The sequence below is a fragment of the Larimichthys crocea genome, chromosome XXI (genome assembly GCF_000972845.2).
Source record: "Larimichthys crocea isolate SSNF chromosome XXI, L_crocea_2.0, whole genome shotgun sequence".
Lineage (NCBI taxonomy): Eukaryota > Metazoa > Chordata > Actinopteri > Sciaenidae > Larimichthys > Larimichthys crocea.
The window spans coordinates 5,765,666-5,784,250 of NC_040031.1; the positions used below are offsets into that span (position 1 = coordinate 5,765,666).

Below are 18,585 nucleotides of genomic sequence, written 5' to 3' on the forward strand. Positions count from 1 at the left end.
CCACACAGGTGTGTTTAATTAGTCAGGCTCATTAGATCTCTAATTAGGTTGAAGTTAGGTGAAGCTAATCTTGGAAATACATGATGTCACCAAAGTCTGCTTTAAGGGCTTCAAGAGAGAGATGAAGAATGTATATTCTCATTTTGGTTTAAAAAAATAATATATTGGTTTGAAATTAACACAGATGTATGCCCCATATCACATTCATACTAACCACTGAATAAAGCAGCTGTAATAACTGGGTGTTGGGTGTTTGAACTCAGTATCATGACGTCTCTTTTGTTTGATTGAAAGCCTTTGTTCTGCTCCTCTGCCATTTCAAAGTGTTCATGAGAAAGCAGATGAATGCAGAGTGATGGAGCTACTGGCAGCATGTGCAATTACATTGTATATAGTGACACCTAGTGGTACAGACGTTTAGCTGCACTCTGTGGTGCAAGAGGTGATATGAGTGGATATCACCAACACTGCTTCATTCCACTATGTGTGTGTGTGTGTGTGTGTGTGTGTGTGTGTGTGTGTGTAACAGAGAGATACAAAAACACAGATTCATGAAAATCTACCTTTATTTGGATGCAAAAACTCACAACTTAAAGCGATACTGTAGCAGAGGAGAGGAATACTGATTGCTGGTTGGTTGTATATCTGACTGTTTGGCTATTTCGTCATCCCCATTTTGATCATCAGAAGAGGAACAGGTAAGCATTGAAAACAAGCACTCAAAATAAAATCTTTTCAGTCAAGTACATTGGACATTATCAGAGGATTATGTCAAAAGTCAGATTGTATCTTTTCTTATCAATCCCTGTCCTATTTTTCATGTAAAAGATCATTTTGGCAGTTTAATTTGCTAGTTGATTTGATGTCTATAAATTGGTCCTAGCCCACGCTGTTAATTCCATCCTCTGATAATGTTCATGACTGTTGTTTGTTTGTTGTTTGAGTGTGATTTTTTTTTTTTGTTACATAGAAAACGGTCTTCACTGTTTTAGCTGCCTTACACATAGCAATTATTTCTCATGTTGTCAACTGAGAGTGGCCTAGAGTCACAGATGGAAATCGAGTGGAGACTGAAACTCAGTCTGAGGTAAAATTCTCCAAGAAAACGATAGAAACATACACAGAAAGCAAAGCATATTAAAGCAAAGCCTAAAGGCATAAAGTAATAATACTGAAGACTAAACATAATCTATTTATTTTCTGTACTGTAAGGTAACTTAGGTAGTTGTCACATTTTTGTTCTGTCAAATCTTGCAATATAAACCAATGGTTTGATCCACAGTATGAGCTACATTCCATCATGGTGTAAACGGAAATATACACAAGGCATCTACTCGAAAGGATTGTATCAAAATGTTCTAAAAATATCTCTGGTTGGTTTCACAAAAGCAAACTGTATCAAAAGCATTGGCCGAGAGCAAGCAATATAATAGGCTTAAACCCTTTTACACAACAAAAAGCAGGACAACCTATCACGTCGCTTTGATTGTGGACCTATGGAGTCCCATACAGCACATGCAATCCATTAAACTCAACACAATCAAAACACAATACGGGAAAGAAAAGAACTTTTACAGCTGAACATCAGAGACAACCTTAGTTGGTCTATTGTGCTTCATACAGATTAGGCCTGGCCTGTCTATACAACAATCATGGGCTTCTTACTTCACAGATGTGTTCAAGCTACTGTTGAAAGCAGAGGCATCACAGAGCATGTAACTCAGAGGGCGACAAGCTTCATTAGTGAGACCTTTACAAAAATATTATGCAATGTTTTGCTTTCCTCTAAATCACATTTCCCTGTGTGTGTGTGTCCCTGTGTGTGTCCCTGTGTGTGTGTCAGATTCTCGAGAGGTTTGATAGGGCTTTGCATTGATTTTTCCGACGGTCTGATTCTATTTCTGGCCTCTGTCACCTCAGTGTCGCTGGCTCTGTGATGCCTCTGAGTGTATGTCTATGTGGCCTTAATGCAGGAAGTGTTTACTGTAAACATCATGGGCCATGAGGACTGCACAGGCAGCATGGTAAAACTGTAATACTGTAGATTGCACAGAAATCCTAATTAGTTAATTAATAACCTAATTGTTATACATTCCTAAATTCCATAACATTGCACATGCCTTTAATGAACACTTAGCACCATGCAACCTGAAGATGAGTTGGCTCCTGAATGCATCAAAAGTTGAAACAGGCCTTCTGTAATGATTTTTTACATTTAAAGAGAGTCAATGAGAGTCAATGAGAAAAGATGTAAGTTAACTTATATTTTATGTGAACTTTTACATCTATATACTGTTTAGATTAGGCTGGCATTTGATCACTTCTGTAGATTTTTACTATGCTGGCATTTATACTGTAAAGGGCCCTTAGTATTGACAATAACTTGGGAATCTGAACTTGAATTTCATCCTTACAGCAAACTGACCCTGCTGCAGGTGATCTGATTATACATCAGCTCCAGTTTAACCTTTTAAAACTGTACATACAGTATGTGAGGGGGGTTATTTCAGACCTAAAGTACTAAATTAGGCCTTGATGACTGAGACTCGTGTACAGTAAGGTGATAAAACCTTAACAGTGCAAATGATATGATGTCAGGAGTGTTGGTTTGGATTATTTTGAGCCTGACTGTTAAAACTCTCCAGGACTGTGTGGATCAATGAAACAGAAGTGCCTGTCCCCAACTCCCTATGTTTGTCCTCTTCAAAGACATACAGTAAAGCACAGATTTCATGTCAACCGTTCAGTCCTGTGTGAGGGAGCCTGTCTTGGGTGAAGAGATTAACATGGTTCAAACTTGTTAAAGGGTGACAATTGAGATGATGCTAGGTACAGTGGTGCATACCACCAAAGGTGGTATAGTGTACAGTGGTGTGTCTCGGTCTGGGTGTGGCTGTAGCGCTCACTCTACTCCTCAGCAGTGTGAGACAGCTGCTTCTCATACAGGCTGAGGACATGATGCACAAACTGGTACTGCTCACACGTCTGGATCATCCCACCTCTGAGAAACAACCACAGAAAGCATAATAATTCAGACAGGAAAAAAACTGTTCAGCTATGCAAATAGATTGACTCTATGACATGCTAAACTAAGATGGTGACCATTACTGTGTCTCAATTTAATGCATTCACACTGTCAATTATGGTAAACTGCAGTGTACTGTCAGTACTCGGATGGTGCATTTATAAAGGTAAAAAAGATGAGTGTGAAAAGCTTTTTACCCTCAGTGGTCGCCATTTTGGCTACTTAGTGGAATAGGAGGGACCACTGACATTATTAAAATGGTAGCCTAGGAAGCTGCTGAAGCAAAAGCGGTTGTGTTGAATACTGCAATATACAAATATAAGGTGTAGCTGTGTTTTATAATTATATTTTGGCAGTCAAATGTTGGCACTAATGCTCCACCCGGTCTCACTTCAGCAAAAGAGGGGTAAAATACTGCTGTGTCTGTGAACTGAGACAACACCCTACCCTACTGAAATTAGAGAACTACACGAGGAAGTACACAGTGTACACAATGTAACACAGTAACGGAAGTATCAGAATTGACACACAGCACTAGTTAAACATTTTGCCTGCTCAACATCTGCATGTTAGCATTTTTAAATATAAGCATGTTAGGATGATGACGTTAGCGTTCAGCCCAACCCTCCACTGTGTCTAAGTTCAGACTCACAGAGCTGGTAGCATGGCTGTTCATGTTTTATCTGTTTATTTGTCTAAATCTCGGGTATGGCACTCATCAAAAGCTATAGGTCCAACATAGTCTAATAGACAATCAGATAAATTCAAGTGCAAAATGTCTTGAAATTGCTTGTGAGACTTTTTTTTTTCTTAAGCTGTAGCACAAAACTATGTAGTACAAAGAAAATGAGTTACTTGATATTTGGCTAACATATGCTATTTATATGTTGTGAGATATATTGAGACAGAGCACTCTGGCTATGCCTTTTGTTTTGATACAGTACAACAAGTTCTACATTTGTATACTGCATATTATTTGTTTCTGTAAAAATGTAGAAGTTACTGTAGCTGCTGTTTGAGTCAAAATTGCTCTGATGGTTCTCCTCATAATATTATTATTATTTTTATTTATTTTACTTAACTGAATTTTAATTGAAAACTGGGTTACCGTTTAACAACTCCAGCAAAAAACAAAGTGTTCACATTTTCTGCCCATGATATTTTGACTTGTCAAACACAGGATTAACTAATATTGACTGCATTACTTAAACGTGCCACAGTCAAGGCAACTCTATTGGCTTTCTGGGACACACTGAAAACAGAGCCTTAATTAATTAGTTTTAATTAAAATCTAGCATTGCCTGCAATTCGTTAAAATGTCTACTGTGAAAAAAAGCCAGCAAAAAACATTTTGGAGATTAAAACATTTTGTCTTTCTTAGTAATTCTCAGTTTGTCTTATTTCTAGGGCACCCTTATAATCTCTTTACCTGACAAAAAAATAAATAAAAAAAATAAATTAAATTATTAGTTAATTATGCCACGTCACACTAATTATGCCATTTCAATAGTTTACATATCACAAGAAGGATTTCGCTGTGTACTGTAACACACTTGTTAGTTGTTTTATAAACTACAAGTTTTGGGGTAAACTATTAAAACTTAAGCCCACAGCAACGTACTGTAGCTCAAATCAACTCAAACTTGGGTTCTTTTCTGATTAAAAAAAAATAAAATAGACATAAGCATGGGCTTAGAATATTTCTAAGAATATTTCACCTGTCCAGACGGAGCTGGCAGGTGGTTCTCAGGATGTCAACCACACCCTCAGTCCTCAGCTGCTTGCACAGGATGGAGGTGGCGATGAAGCAGCCAGTTCGACCAATTCCAGCACTGCGGACAAAAAAGTTGTAGGGGTAAAAGGACGGAGGAGGGTGGAGAAGGAGAAAATGGATGGATGGTGTATTGATTTGTACTGATCCCACTAATTTGATTAATGCCAAATCCTCCTCGGGGAAATAAGACAGCAGAGGACTGGAAGAAGACAAATGCTCTGCTTTGCCAAGAGGTTTCTATCATAAAAAGCAGCAGTTAAAATGTTTCCTCTAATATGGAGAAACTGGGAAATTTCCCCTATGGCTGTATATTATCAGCACTGTTTTATTTTTTAACACAAACTCCATATTCATCCCTACATCACAAACAAGCTACCTACATACCTGCAATGAACAATTATAGGGCCGGTGGAGGGCGGTGCTTCTTCTCGAGCTCTTTCCACTTCCTGCACCAGCTCCAAAAGAGGCGGAGCCTTGTCTGGAGTCTTCTGATCAGGCCACGAGGTGTACCAGTACTGCCGCAGACTACGCTCCTCTTCCCCACACTGGTACAAACACACACAGAGACACCAGTGGGCATTCAGGCGTAAAAAAATACTGATGTCATGTTGTGCACACATGTACATGAGACACACAGAGAATCATTTCTGATCAGCCTGTTGCTCTGCATGTATATCCGAATTGTTACCTTGGTGTTAGTTGCTACGACAACAATGAGCACAGAGCAAGACAGCAAAAAAGAAAAAGGAGTGAGGGTTATAAAATATATCTTACATAGTGTGTTCCGCCTGTACTGTAAGAGAATCAAATCCATCAGCTGCCTCTATTCAATGTTGGTCTGAGAATGATCATTAATGTAACAGATAGACAACGTAAACAAGAGGAGCTGGATAAACAACAAGCTTTTAACTCAGTTATATAATGATCCCCTGGTGCTTAGTAATCAGATGCAGGCTGCATTTACTGAATTATCATGTTTGGCTTGCTAAGTACCAATGCCACCGTGACCCTAAATTAAATATAAGGCACCAATCATGAACACATGAATGGAACTGAAAAATACGACTGCCTCAGGAACATTGAGTTAACCGTGACCCACGACACACATCTGTGCTGAGTCTGTAAGCACCTTGACAGTCTGATAAAAACATTTACTTTGGAAGTAAGAAAACTTGAGTAATGTTTGCTTGGTCTGTTGCCTGGTAGGATCACAATCTGGTGTGATGGCAGACAAGTCTGCACTGCACTGCATCGTGTTTCATTATACGGTCACAGAACATTATTCATGAGATCAGATGTGTGGACAAAGCCAATCGTCTACAAAAAGAATTTCAACACACACTTAGCTGGTTGTCAACTGACAACAACAAAAAAAAAAGTTTTCGGACGTCAATGTCGGTCCACCACTTCACACCACAATGATATTTTGTACAGACATTCTTCATCCCCAGAGGATGAACCCTAACACGTTTGGTGACTTTTCCCCTACAGCCACTGCAAGGTTCAAATGTGTAGTTTTATGCAAAATATCTTGATAGCTATTGGATGATTTTTCCAATAGTGCGGTCCAGATATTCTTCTTCCCCTAAGGATGTCATTTTAATAACTTTAGTGATCCTATAACTTTACATTTAGCACCACCATCAGGTCAAAATTTGAGTTTGTCCAATACTTAATGACCAAATACATGCAAAACAAATCACATCCATGGCTAAGACGGTGAACATGTTAAACATTATGTCTGCGAAACATTTGCATGATAGCAGCTGATGTGTTACTAGTTAGCTCAAAGAAGTTTTTCTGTCTTACCTTCAAAGTAAACACCCTCAGACTGTAGTCATCTTCTTGGGTTACCGTGACAACAGTGATCTTGATGCCCTCATGAGTCACAGTGTCCTCAGGCCAGTACTCTGCACATTTCTGCAAGACACAATGAACACTCAAGTGAATATTTTTACCCATCCCTTTACCAACTGTCCATTTACCAATTAATGCATCCATCGCCATCGTCAACAAAAACATCTGCAATGTGCCACACTGACCTCGTTTTTCTCCTCCAAGTTAGTGATCATCACTATGATCGGGCTTCTCTCCTGCCACACCATCCTCCAGAAGTCTCCCACTGTGTTCACAGTGGGACCCTGGGTAGCAATGTATGCACACTCCTCATCGCCATAACCCTGCAAACACACAAACATGACCAGTCTTGTCATGTTATCTGTTTCTACTGACCGTGAGCAGAGAGACAATGAGAACACAAGGTCACATCCACGGAGACTGAATTAAGTTACAGTGGCTACCATACAGAGCTGTGCTGGGTCAAGATTTTGCCCATAAATATGCATATTTTCACTTACCTTAAGATAATTAGCATTGATGTAAGTAATAAGAAAATCATCTTCATCCAGTGACTTCAAGATCACTCTGCTGTGCGGGTCTGGAGGTGGACAGTATGAGATTATCATGAGAAAGGGAGATTGTAATTCAAAGAGCAGAAGAAGATGGCTTTATGCATACATACTATATTATATCTTACAGCTCAGTTTTATTGCAAGGTTGGTTCATGTCTTTTTTGTTTTCTGTGTCTCATTGTGAGTATCAATATTCTGGTGCACGGAGATAGACTTTTTGCAGACACATCTTAGCTAAATAGTTGATGAGTATGTGGAATTATTAAAGAGAAGCAGCATAAAAGCAGTTTTTACAGAATTTACAATTGCATTATCTCTTTCTTGTGCCTCTTCCAACTCGTGTTAAAGCTGTACTCACTGGGTAAAATGGTTTTGTATCGGTTCTTTCTCACTAGCCCCGGGTAGTTGTACTCCTTAGGGTCCACAAAGTTCATGGGAGTTTCCTGCCAAATGGACACAGAACAATGGATGCAACAACAATCAGTCCTTGCAGAAATGTAGGGGAAGTCCTAGCCTCATCTTCTGCCAGGCAGTGGTGAGAAACTATTATCCAACATTAATTCATCAACTGCCCTTCACACTAAATTGTTGCTGTCTAATTGTACATAATTGAAATTCTACGGACAACTTGTGTATGATCTTGAACGTACATCCTTCTGCCTAGCAGACACTGAAATCCTCTGTGGGTTTATGTATGCAAATATGCCTGTATCTGTCCTCCCTTCGCCCACTTACAGACAGTGGAAAAGCTTACGGGTGTGTGCAGAGCTCCACTGGGTGTGTGTGGGTGTATGTATTTGTGCCTCTGTCTGTGTGTGTGTGTGTCAGCGTACGTCTTTTCCGGCGAGTCTCTGCTCATCCCTGTTAATCTAAAGCGTGTAGGTGGGTGAGCTGTTGTTGTTGCACTCACATAAAACTCAGCCTGCAGGCTCTGGTCATCCATGGCCCGTGTGTGTAGCATAGCAGGGGTCAGGACGTGTGTTCCCTGTCGGAGATACTCCTGGGCTGACTGGTCTCTGGGGGAGAGCTGGGCTCCGTAGCCGTAGGGCTCAGTGCAGCCGGGTGTACACATATCCAAGGTCAGGGAAACATTGGAGCCCCTCCTGTGTGATACATAGAGACGTACAGTATGTGTACACTCATCTGCTACTGTATCTGTTAATATGGATTTAAAATGCATGAATACAGTAGATGCCTTCCTGCAAATAGAAATGTAACCAAACAAACTCTACTCTCTAACCTCTCCTGAAGCCCAACTGGCGTGACAGTGAGGGTGGCTGCATCTCCCTCCGTCCTGGTGTCAGTGCCCATTTCAAAGACCGGTGTCTGGGGCACAGGGTCCATGTCCAGCAGATCCTCCTGTGCGTCTGTCCACTCTGACAGGGTGAAGGAGGGCTGGCGGCTTACAGACTGTCGCCGATCACCAATGTCCCGTGACACTGTTCCTGATGACCACAAGCCAGTGCCGTAACACCACTTATACACCATGTGGAAAACCTGGGGAGAGGTTAAAGGGAGGAAGGATGCAGGGAATGGCAAATGTGTCTTTATTTATCAGTCAATAAACATATCAGTCAAGCAAGAAACTAGCCATGCAAATAAAGAACAATGATCCAGTCAAGTGAGTCAAGATTTAGGTAAGAAATGGTTCATCCAGTGTTTTACCATGATAACGCAGATGGCCACACCGATTCCTGCAGTTCCATGGACAATCCAGTTGTGCTGTTTGGTGTTTACAACTTCCCTCATCAACACCACAGACTGGCCAGTGCAGAGAGAGAGGAAAACGAAGGAGGCATTTAGACACAGCCAACACCAGATACATATCTGCAAGGCTTCCAAGACAAAGGTGTAAGTGTGATCCAGTACTGACACTTACATCCATCCCAAAAATCGGGTGGCAGGGTAAGATGAAGCCAAGGTAGAAGTCGATAACCTGCAGGGCTTTGTAGATGGAAGAAAGCGGCCCATTTCCTTCCACAACAAAAAACACCCAGTACCCCTGGGAGGAAAGAAGGAGGGAGCCAGATTGTCACTGTGCACTCTCCAGTCATTCATGCACTGGTAATCAGGCAGGGCTGTGGCTGCTCTCAGGTGAAAAGCAAATACAGATAAAAAAAAAAAAAAGAAGAAGATGGCTTATTATGCAGGCATAATAGAATATGTAAATTGACCACATGCAGTCTGGTGTCATAATCATGGGCGCATTTACAAAGATCTTTTTTTTGTTTAAACATATGGCAGTGTTGCACCTGTCCTTTTTTTTCTTGAATGAATCAAACATGAAGTCAACAGAGGCAGAAGTGAGAAAAGGGAATGAATACTAAAGAGGTGTCCAATTTTATCCTAAAATTCTGCCTGAACAAAGTACGCTTTCAACTAGAGTATGACGCACACAATGTAATGACGCATATGAAAAGAAAAATAAAGGTCAAGTTGAGAGAATGCCTTGTGCTTAAGGTGTCATTTGCATTGCTAATGTTGCAGTTACACTACTGTGGATTTTTCATATTGGTCTACATTACACAGTGCACTGAAAACCAAAGCTTATGCAGGGTTTAAAACAGACATTTGACATTTGAATTTTATCCACTTATTATTTTTCAAATTTCAGTGACATACCGTGACTTGGGAGACGACAAACAGTGCAGCCCAGCAGTGGATCTCAATAACCAGCGCATATACCTTGTGCATAAACACTTCCTCTCCCTGTGGACTTTGGCCCCCTGGGGGTCCATCTTTGCAATTTGGGAGTCCATCTTTTTTAGGGACTCCGTCACCTAGCTTATCAGTCTTTGTGGGCTCATCCAGCCAGACGGGGTCCTCGTCGGGCCTCAAGAAGATGGAGTCCTCAGTGTGGGAACGGGTGGAGCTGCTCAGCCGGCGGGTCATGATCCCCCTGTTAAACGAGGCTCCATTGTGTTAAAAGCATTTCAAAGCTGGATTCCGACTCTGCTTTGTGACATTTGTTTATGCTTGCCATATATGCTATCTGAACATCTACCAACATACTGAAATAATAAATGTATGTGATCTCAAGAAATGTCCAGTTTAGCTGTTACCTTAATGTGGTGTAGTGTTGTTTTAGATTGTTTCTGAGACCTTTGATGCAATGTTCACCTTATGTGAATATTTAACATGCAAACGTACTTCAAACTTCACAAAATAACAATTAAATAAACATTTTTTTATTTCATGTGGCCTTTAAAATGTTTTGCATTGTTGTCTTTGTAGCTTTACTAATACATCACGTGCTTAGAAGATGCTGATTTACAGTTCATTTACATGTACGTGTTAGCTGCTAGCTTGTCAGGTCATGTGTGTTTGTCTGACTGTGTGTTTTTAAATGAGTGTGTGTGTGTATGACAGAAAGGGTTGTGTTTATTCCGCAGGCCTATTCAGATGTATAGCTAAACGGCTTGGAGTGGTTCTCATCTCCGGATCCTCTTGTCTCCCTCAGATTGGACTCTATTGTGTGAATGTGTGTGTGTGTGTGTGTGTGTGTGTGTGTGTGTGTGATTTTTTTTTAGAGAGAGAGAGAGGCTCTATTGTGGAGAGATGAGTCAGGGGTAGCGTGTTTACAGCCCTGTCCGTTGCCTTGGCAACAGAGTGGCTCTCATCCCTCTCATCCGTCCTGAGCATTATCATCTACTGACAACACACACACACATGCACAAACACATACACAGCCTATCTGTATCAGTCAGCAGTGTATTCAAAGCCCTTTTACGCCCTACACTTTTGTCCTTCAACCATTAATAAAGGTGTTTTGTATATTTGGCGGATTACTGCCACATGGTCTATGCAGGGATGTGTGAATGCGGGGGCCTGTGAAGAGTGGTGGTGTACTGTTTTGCGCACATATCACTTTTGTCTGAATGTGTTGCTGATGGCTAAATCTTGTCACAAGTGAGCTAGTTTCCATCAATGACTACCAACCAACAATGCAAGGAAAATGAAGAAAAGAAAATGATTTCCCAGTTGGCTTACTGGTGTATATATATATATATATATATATATATATATATATATGTAAGAACTGACAGTCCGTCATATGACTCACCTATGATAGATGGCAGGGAACTGGGGAATGGAGTCAGATCACATGATCAAGTTAAATCCTTTATCCTGAAGCAACCAGCCGTTGTCAGCCATTGTGAGGCAGAGTGAAATCTGAAGGACAAAACAGCCAAACATTACTTATGTGTGAAAAAGAGGAATAAAACAGGAGGTCCAAATCGTGTCACAATTTGTGACTCAAACTCAACTGGTCACACTGAGAGGTTTTGCTAATCTTGTTTCAATGAATGATGGATCAGAGTAGCACCCTTGTCAGCTCCCAGCTGTGCTTTTATGAGCGGGGGATGGTGATGTAAGGTGACACAGTAAACTGTCAATATTTCTTCCCTTCTCTTTTTTCTTTTCTCGGCCTCCCTAAGAGAGAGGGAGGGATGATTCGAGCCCAACTAAGCAGACACCCTCAGAAATACATTCAGATTGCTCCAGTCGAATCAGTATGCATGAAGTCAAGCCTTCTCCTCTCTCTCATCTTCCCTTCTTCCTCTCCTTCTGTGCCGCTGGACCCTGTTGAACGAATGAGGTGAGCTCAGCGGAATATGAGACCACACCAGTAGCAAGAGGCTATATGTGTGTGTGTGTGTGTGTGTGTGTGTGTGTGTGTGTGTGTGTGTGTGTGTGATAGAGAGAGAGAGAGAGAGAGAGAGAGAGAGAGAGAGCGCAGGTGTTGAACAGAGGGGAGCTGCTTTGACTCCTTTCTATCTCTCTTTGCTTGCTGCGAAGGTGGTTTTGAAGTGATGACGCCAGTTAGCCCGGCCCGTAGTCATAGCAACGTGCATACATACAATGTACACACACACACATATAAAGTACACACATACGCGCACAAAGATTGTGTTGTATAAGAGAAACTGTTTCCGTTTTTAAACAATAGATGACCAGGTAAATGAGTGAATGGCGGGATGAATAGGAGGAAAAAATGTCTCTTTTCTGTGTGAAGGTTGTCTGAAGCAAAGACGCAGTGAGGTTGGCGTTTTGGTAACTGTGGCAACCAACATACTGTAACACACACACTGAATGAAAAATGAAAAACACAAACATACATCTACACTGGGAGAGCAGTGACAATATTCACATTTGTCTAAAAAAATTCTGTCTTTCTTTGCTTTTATTCTTCAGGGTAAAAATCTTCTGTTTTTCAGTCAACTTGCTTTTGCTGCCTGGCACTTGTTTGGTACATTTAAGCAGGACTGTAGCTTGAATTTTATGAAAACACAGAGGTATATCCTCACAAAAGTTTGACCAGACACTGAAAAATTGTCAGAGTTTATAAATTGTCATGTTGAAATTACTGGAATCAGAATATAACTTCCCCCACAGACTAGAAATAAAAGTGAGAACATCACCTCAGTTTTGTCAGTGGTATGTATAAACCTAGATTTAAACGTTTAACAGTTTTTTTCTCAGTGTGTGTGCACTGAAATTGTGTCAGTTTCATTTATATTTTGAGATCTTCTTAACACACAAAAAAGGTACATAAAAGACACCTTTGTTTTATGACCACATCATCAAGAAATAGCTTTAGTGTCTTATCCATATTTTAGAATTTCATAAAAATTTCTCAAATTTTCTACCCTGTTTGACTCACATATTTGATATCTTTGGAAACTTTAACTTCCTGACATGACTTTAAAATAAAGTTCTGTGTGTCTGAACAATGGTGATAGTTATTATTAATGAACACAAGTACATGCTGGATGTTTTTAGCTTATGCTATATTCCTGTTGGTTGTCTGGGAGCTCACATCAGAATCATTAATCGAAAGTCAAATCAGAGAAAGGGGCAGACATTTCCAAGCTGCAGTAACAAACAGGAAGCGTTTTAACTTAAATAAAACACCTTCAGCAGTCCAATGATTGCTAAATGTAACTACGACCAGGGCAAGTGGATTTATGGCAAATAATTTAAACCTGACAGCTGATTCAGCCTCATTCCTCACTGAAGGTCTACTGTCTTTGGGTCCTTACAAACACCACCCCCTCAGTCTTCAAATAGAGTATGTGAGTAGTGTTTCCATTGATCTGCGGCCATTCAAAGCTGAGTCTAAATGGAGCCATACAATAAGCCAGTGGCCTCTGTCCCAGAAACAAGGGGAATTAATTTGGTGGTCTAATTTTTGAATATATTTTGGTGACAGCTGGCTCATGTTTTAATGGACACTCCCGATGCTCCAAGTGTCGCCGTCTGTGTTTAAATCTGCTTTTCTCTGAAAATTGTTTTGCTCTGTGTCTGATGTGTCTTCATCGTTACAGCAAAATTTCAGGCACAGCAGCATTTCCTGTTTCCAGGTGAATCAGAAAGCGCGTGAAGTATCGAGCGTGCTGTTGAAGTGCTGAATGTGGCAGGGAGACGAGGTGAGAGGAAGCTCTTACTGAAAGTGATGATAGGGTGGTAACGTGAGATTAAGTCACGAGGGCCAAGACCTGCCTCATCAACCTTTCTCTGTCACACACACATACACACAGATAAAATCTGGATATCAATACACACATAAGCTCACAATGACCTCAAAATTAAACACCCAGCAAGTCTGCAGCTTCCTCCTGTATATCTCAGAGACAGATAATCAATCAGCTCTTTTGTTTACATACACTCCTACAATCTCTTGCAGCAGCTCCAGGGGCGTTTCAAAGAGAAATTTCATTAACACACATATAAACTTACAATTCAGTCTAAGCTATACTGTATGAATAATTAAAATGTGCTGCATAGCGAATTGATTTACAGGCTGCTGGGGATAAATTTGGATTCCCAGTGACAAAGGATTGTGTTACATGATTGCACTGCATCAAAACACCAGTACAGGAATGGCATTCACTGGCAGTCATTCATACTAAGACAAAACACCATTCATATCACGTACATGGCTACGGTGAGCTAGAGCGACCACACAGTGCAGAGCTGGATGGATTAGTAATGAATCACCCAGGGAGGTGGACTGTTGCATCTCTCTCTGGTAACTCCCACATTGTCAGATAGACATGATACAACACAGAGGAAATCAAGCTTTGAATGATAACATATGAGGGAGGAAACACACAGTTAGAGCATCATTTAAAAACCAACCTGTTGGCAGATGATCAGTTTTAATAATCTGAAAAACAAACATGCACATACGGATGCTACATGACAGATCCCTACCTTTTTACAGTCGGGAAAGCAAAGCAAGCATATGAACCGTGGGGGTTTTGCTGAGGAATTGGTATTCACCTCATGTCGCACAGAGGGGTAGGGGGGTGGGGAGGGAAAAGGAGAGGAGAGGAGAGGAGGGAGAGGAGAGAGAGGAGAGGAGAGGAGAGGAGAGGAGAGGAGAGGAGAGGAGAGGGAGAGACAAGGGGAGTAGAGGAGGGCTGGAACAGTCACTCACCCAGAGCCTTGTGAGTCTGGTTAGGATAAGTCCTCTTACCTGGCTGAGCCCGTCTTCACATCGCCATCTGCTGCTCTGCTCCCTCTGAGCCAAACACCAAGAACCACGCCAATCCCTTTACTGCTCCTCTGTCTGCGAGGAGAAGGAGTGTGTTTGCATGTAAGGAGCAGACAGACCGACGGTGAGAGGCAGAGGACGTGTGTGAGGTTTTGAGAGGCAGAATCTACGAATGAGGGTGTGTGTGTCTGTGTGTGGCAGAGAGATAGAGGTATAAAAGTCTGATGGGTTTTTCTTTTGTTTGTATCCTGGAGGAGAGAGAGAGAGATCCACAGGCGGCAGCTTCGTCTAGGTATATGCAGCAAGAGGCTGTACGGTAGCCTTGGCAACAGAGCCAGAATGAGGGAGGGAGGGAGAACGAGAGAGGGAGCTATAGAGCGAGAGGGAGAGAGAGAGAGGTACTGTGTGTGTGTGTGTGTGTGTGTGTGTGTGTGTGTGTGTATTAATCACATTGTGGGCACATAAATGTGTGTGTGTGTGTGTATTAATCACATTGTGGGCACATAAATCTGTTTACCAACACATTACAGGGACTCACCTTCAAAAAGGTCCCCACATGGTAAACTGTTACATTTTAAGGCTAAAGGAAACATTGTGGTGATCTATATTTTAGTCACTATCAACAAACATAAATATAAGAATGTCTCCTTGTTGCCCAAAAAATATTAAAATGTGTGACATAAAAAGTCATTGGAGCAACAAATGTGTATTAATCCGCATCCGAAAATAGTCCCGAACAAATGTGCTATTTTCTCCTGTTTGGGAATGAAACAAAAAAATAAATGAAGCAATATATTTATTACTCGTTTTTAAAGACTGAGTAGGAGCAAATGGGTTTGGGGCTGAGAGCCACACACCAGGTTGGAAAGTCAGATATTATGAAGCGATGAACGTTTTGGTGGATTCACTGAATATTTTCATGAATATTTCATATTCTCCATGAATGAATGTGAGTCAATACGATGTCCCCTCCTAAGTGACAAAAACACGTTTGTGTGTATGTGTGTGTCGGATCATAACACATCACTGAGCAGTGAACACCCTCCAGTGTCACCTCCTCAGCTTCCAAGTTGTAGGCTCTGCCATCCACCTCTCTCACCCCATGTCTCACCCATCTTGAGTGAGAAACACACATCGTCACCCAGGTCGACTGTATCCTCTGTTTTCCCATCTCCATCCTTTTTATTCCCATGCTCTCGCTGCTCTTGCTTATCCTCTCGCGCGGTCCCTCTTGCTTCCTACGCTCTACCCCCTCCTCTTTCATCCTCCCTCCCTCTTGCTCTCTTTCCTTACAACCTCCTGTCATTTCTTGTCTCGCCCCCCTTCAGTGTGTTGTGCTCTCTCTCTCTCCCTCCTTCCTGTCTCGCCATATGGCAGCCTTTCTCTGTCAGCTCTCTGAACTGACCAGCAGGAAACAGCCACTATCTGATACTGGGGAACACAAACACTACGTCAGTTTTTTTTTTTTTTTCAAATTTAAATGAGCTCTTTTGGTTAACATATACTTTGTTAACAGTGGAAGTATAATTATTCTGAATTTTTAAACTGTACAACACACTAGTATACATACTAAACTGTAATGAAAGGATGATATCTTTGCAAACAAGTCATTTAAAGCTGAAAATATCTTTTTCTGGTCACTGGGGGGAAGCAGAAACAAGCTATAACCACTATTATCACATTTTTACTTTAGCACAAAGTCGTCTACATACACATCTAACAGACACAGAACAACATTAGCATTTATTTAAAACTATTGTTGTGAGGGGCGTTGTTTAGCACAGTTGGTAGAGCAGCTGCCCCATGTACAAAGGCTCAGTCCTTGCCACAATGGCCCAGGGTTCAAATCTGACCTGCAGCTCTATCTCTCTCCCCACATTCCTGTCGCTCTTCAGCTGTATATATACAATAAAGGCCAAAAAAATATCTGCTGCTGGAGCTAAATGGTATAGCACAATATACAAATGTTAGTTGTACACATTCTATTTAAATTGTATATTTTTCAACTTCTGGTTCTGGGAAATGAAGTCAATGTGGAAGTGCTATAAACGGTAATTCCTCGTGTGCTGCAGAAAAAGGTGTTGGTCTCTATAGCTTATTTTCTCGCTCATAACAACTGTACTGGGGGTGAATTATTATTATTATCATTATTATTTTTAACTCACCTGTTTAAGTTATATGAAGGCTTAAAATTGTGCATAATTCAACAGCCACTTTGATTGACTGTTATAGACGGCTTATTAGAGCAGTCAGGCTTCATTCATAAGTCCACCGGTGATCCACATCTTTGCCGATATTTATATTAGGTGAAAGAGGCGGTACATCCAACATGGCGGCGGTCAGCGCCACGTATTTACGGCTTCAAAATGGCGCTTTGGAAAGCTATGGGTTACGTCACTGAGGCTCTGTCCATTTTTTATACTGTCATTGGTCATTGGTGCTATTCAGCACTGAGCAGGCAAGTAGCAGTTAGCACCACGAGTGACCCGAAATAGAGAAAGCCATTTACTAAATACAGACAGTGACTACAACCTGACCACTGAGACTGGTTGACATAGCTGGAAAAACAGACTGCATCACTTCTGCTAACAAGAAGTAGACAGAACAAAATGTCCTGCTGCACTGCAGCCTTTATAAAGACAGAAGAGCCACTTCAGATTTGACCCACACTCAGACCAAATTACCCACAGACTGGAATCAAAGCTAGCCTGAAGCAATAGTTCAACATTTTGAAAACATCCTTGTATTATGAGTTGTGTATGTTATATGTGAAGCTAACTCCAGCAGCCAGGTAGCTTAGTTTACAACAAAGATGGGTGGGAAAGAGTTAATCTGGCTGCTGAGCCAAGAAAAAGACCCCCTGTCAAACCACAACATGTTTTTTGTTTTTTACAATTTTTGCACAGAAAATAAAATATAAGGTGTTAATTAAAGGTTACATGTGGACAGAGCCAGGATAATTGTCACCCTGTTTCAAGGCAAAATTTTAAACTATTCCTGAGGTTTTGGATACTGTACTTTTGGATACGAGCGCTGATGTGTGATGGTACTTTACATTTGAATTCATGTTGATTTATTGGTGTATGGATATTCACACCTTCGACACCTTCAAAATGCTATTTTAAACTTCTTCAATCAATCTGTTTAAAACAATCTTTTATTTTATTTTTTGATAATTTAGCCCTTTGAACACACGGCATCTCTCTCTTTTCCTCTTTTCTTCACTATTTATGACCCACTTCAGAGTCCTTTTCTCTGCCTTGATATATCTCTCCTATACATACAACTCCTCTCTCCTTCTTTATCTTGTCCTTCTCATCCCTTTTTAAAATGACCTCACCTCCGCACACACAGAAACACACACACCAAGGTCATTGTCACATAGTGTAAATGGTGAGAGGGAAAGCATCACATAACCTAATTAACAATACAGGAAAGGAGGTTGATATCCGGCGGCCTTGAGCTGTCTGGTTCTCCAGTAGCCACGTTTGAACCGTCAAACTGTGAGCAACATCACTTCCCCAATTTTTCTCTCACTCTAATACACAGTGACATTTTAAGAAGCAGTTACTTCCTGGAAAATTTGAGTAAATAAGACTGACTGGTCCTGTTACAGTTGTACCAGTATGGAAATCACTAACACTGTCATTTGCCAAAATAGAAATTATGAGAATAAAAAGTAAAAAAACGTGTCAGCTGTCTGTGATGAGATGATGGAGAAGCAGCAGCATTCCACTGGTAACAAATGGAGGCATCTAGTGGTACTAAAGGCTCACTACTGGTTTATTTATAAATGACTAGAAGCCAGATAAGACTGCATTTAGCTACACGATAATTTGTTTGGTGGGCTTTAACAAGCTAAATGAACTTTCCA

General features: G+C 41.0%; 1 protein-coding gene across 2 annotated transcripts; it reads right to left on the bottom strand.

The window, feature by feature from the left end:
• Positions 1-548: 548 nt before the first annotated feature.
• ptpn5 (protein tyrosine phosphatase non-receptor type 5) lies at positions 549-15,069 on the bottom strand. Of its 2 annotated transcripts, none has more exons than XM_027273105.1 (14): positions 14,694-15,069; positions 11,274-11,383; positions 9,833-10,109; positions 9,090-9,212; positions 8,876-8,971; positions 8,451-8,707; positions 8,121-8,313; positions 7,569-7,653; positions 7,157-7,236; positions 6,842-6,979; positions 6,609-6,719; positions 5,184-5,344; positions 4,744-4,857; positions 549-3,001 (listed from the first exon to the last, which is right to left on the bottom strand). In XM_027273105.1, the coding sequence occupies exons 3-14, from the start codon at positions 10,100-10,102 to the stop codon at positions 2,908-2,910; spliced, it is 1,722 nt and encodes a 573-aa protein (XP_027128906.1). In that variant the 5' UTR covers positions 10,103-10,109; positions 11,274-11,383; positions 14,694-15,069; the 3' UTR covers positions 549-2,907. The 2 variants fall into 2 exon arrangements, with proteins under 2 accessions (XP_027128906.1, XP_027128907.1); XM_027273106.1 differs by lacking the exon at positions 14,694-15,069 and adding an exon at positions 14,429-14,546.
• Between the last annotated feature and the right edge of the window lie 3,516 nt (positions 15,070-18,585).

Bases quoted from the DNA above. Each gene is read 5' to 3' on its own strand.
- ptpn5 (XM_027273105.1), bottom strand. From the start codon at position 10,102: ATGACCCGCCGGCTGAGCAGCTCCACCCGTTCCCACACTGAGGACTCC. The intron at 9,213-9,832 runs GTATGTCACTGA...CTTTCCTCCCAG, and splicing joins TTGTCGTCTCCCAAGTCACG to GGGTACTGGGTGTTTTTTGT. The intron at 5,345-6,608 runs GTAAGACAGAAA...TGTTTGTACCAG, and splicing joins TGAGGGTGTTTACTTTGAAG to TGTGGGGAAGAGGAGCGTAG.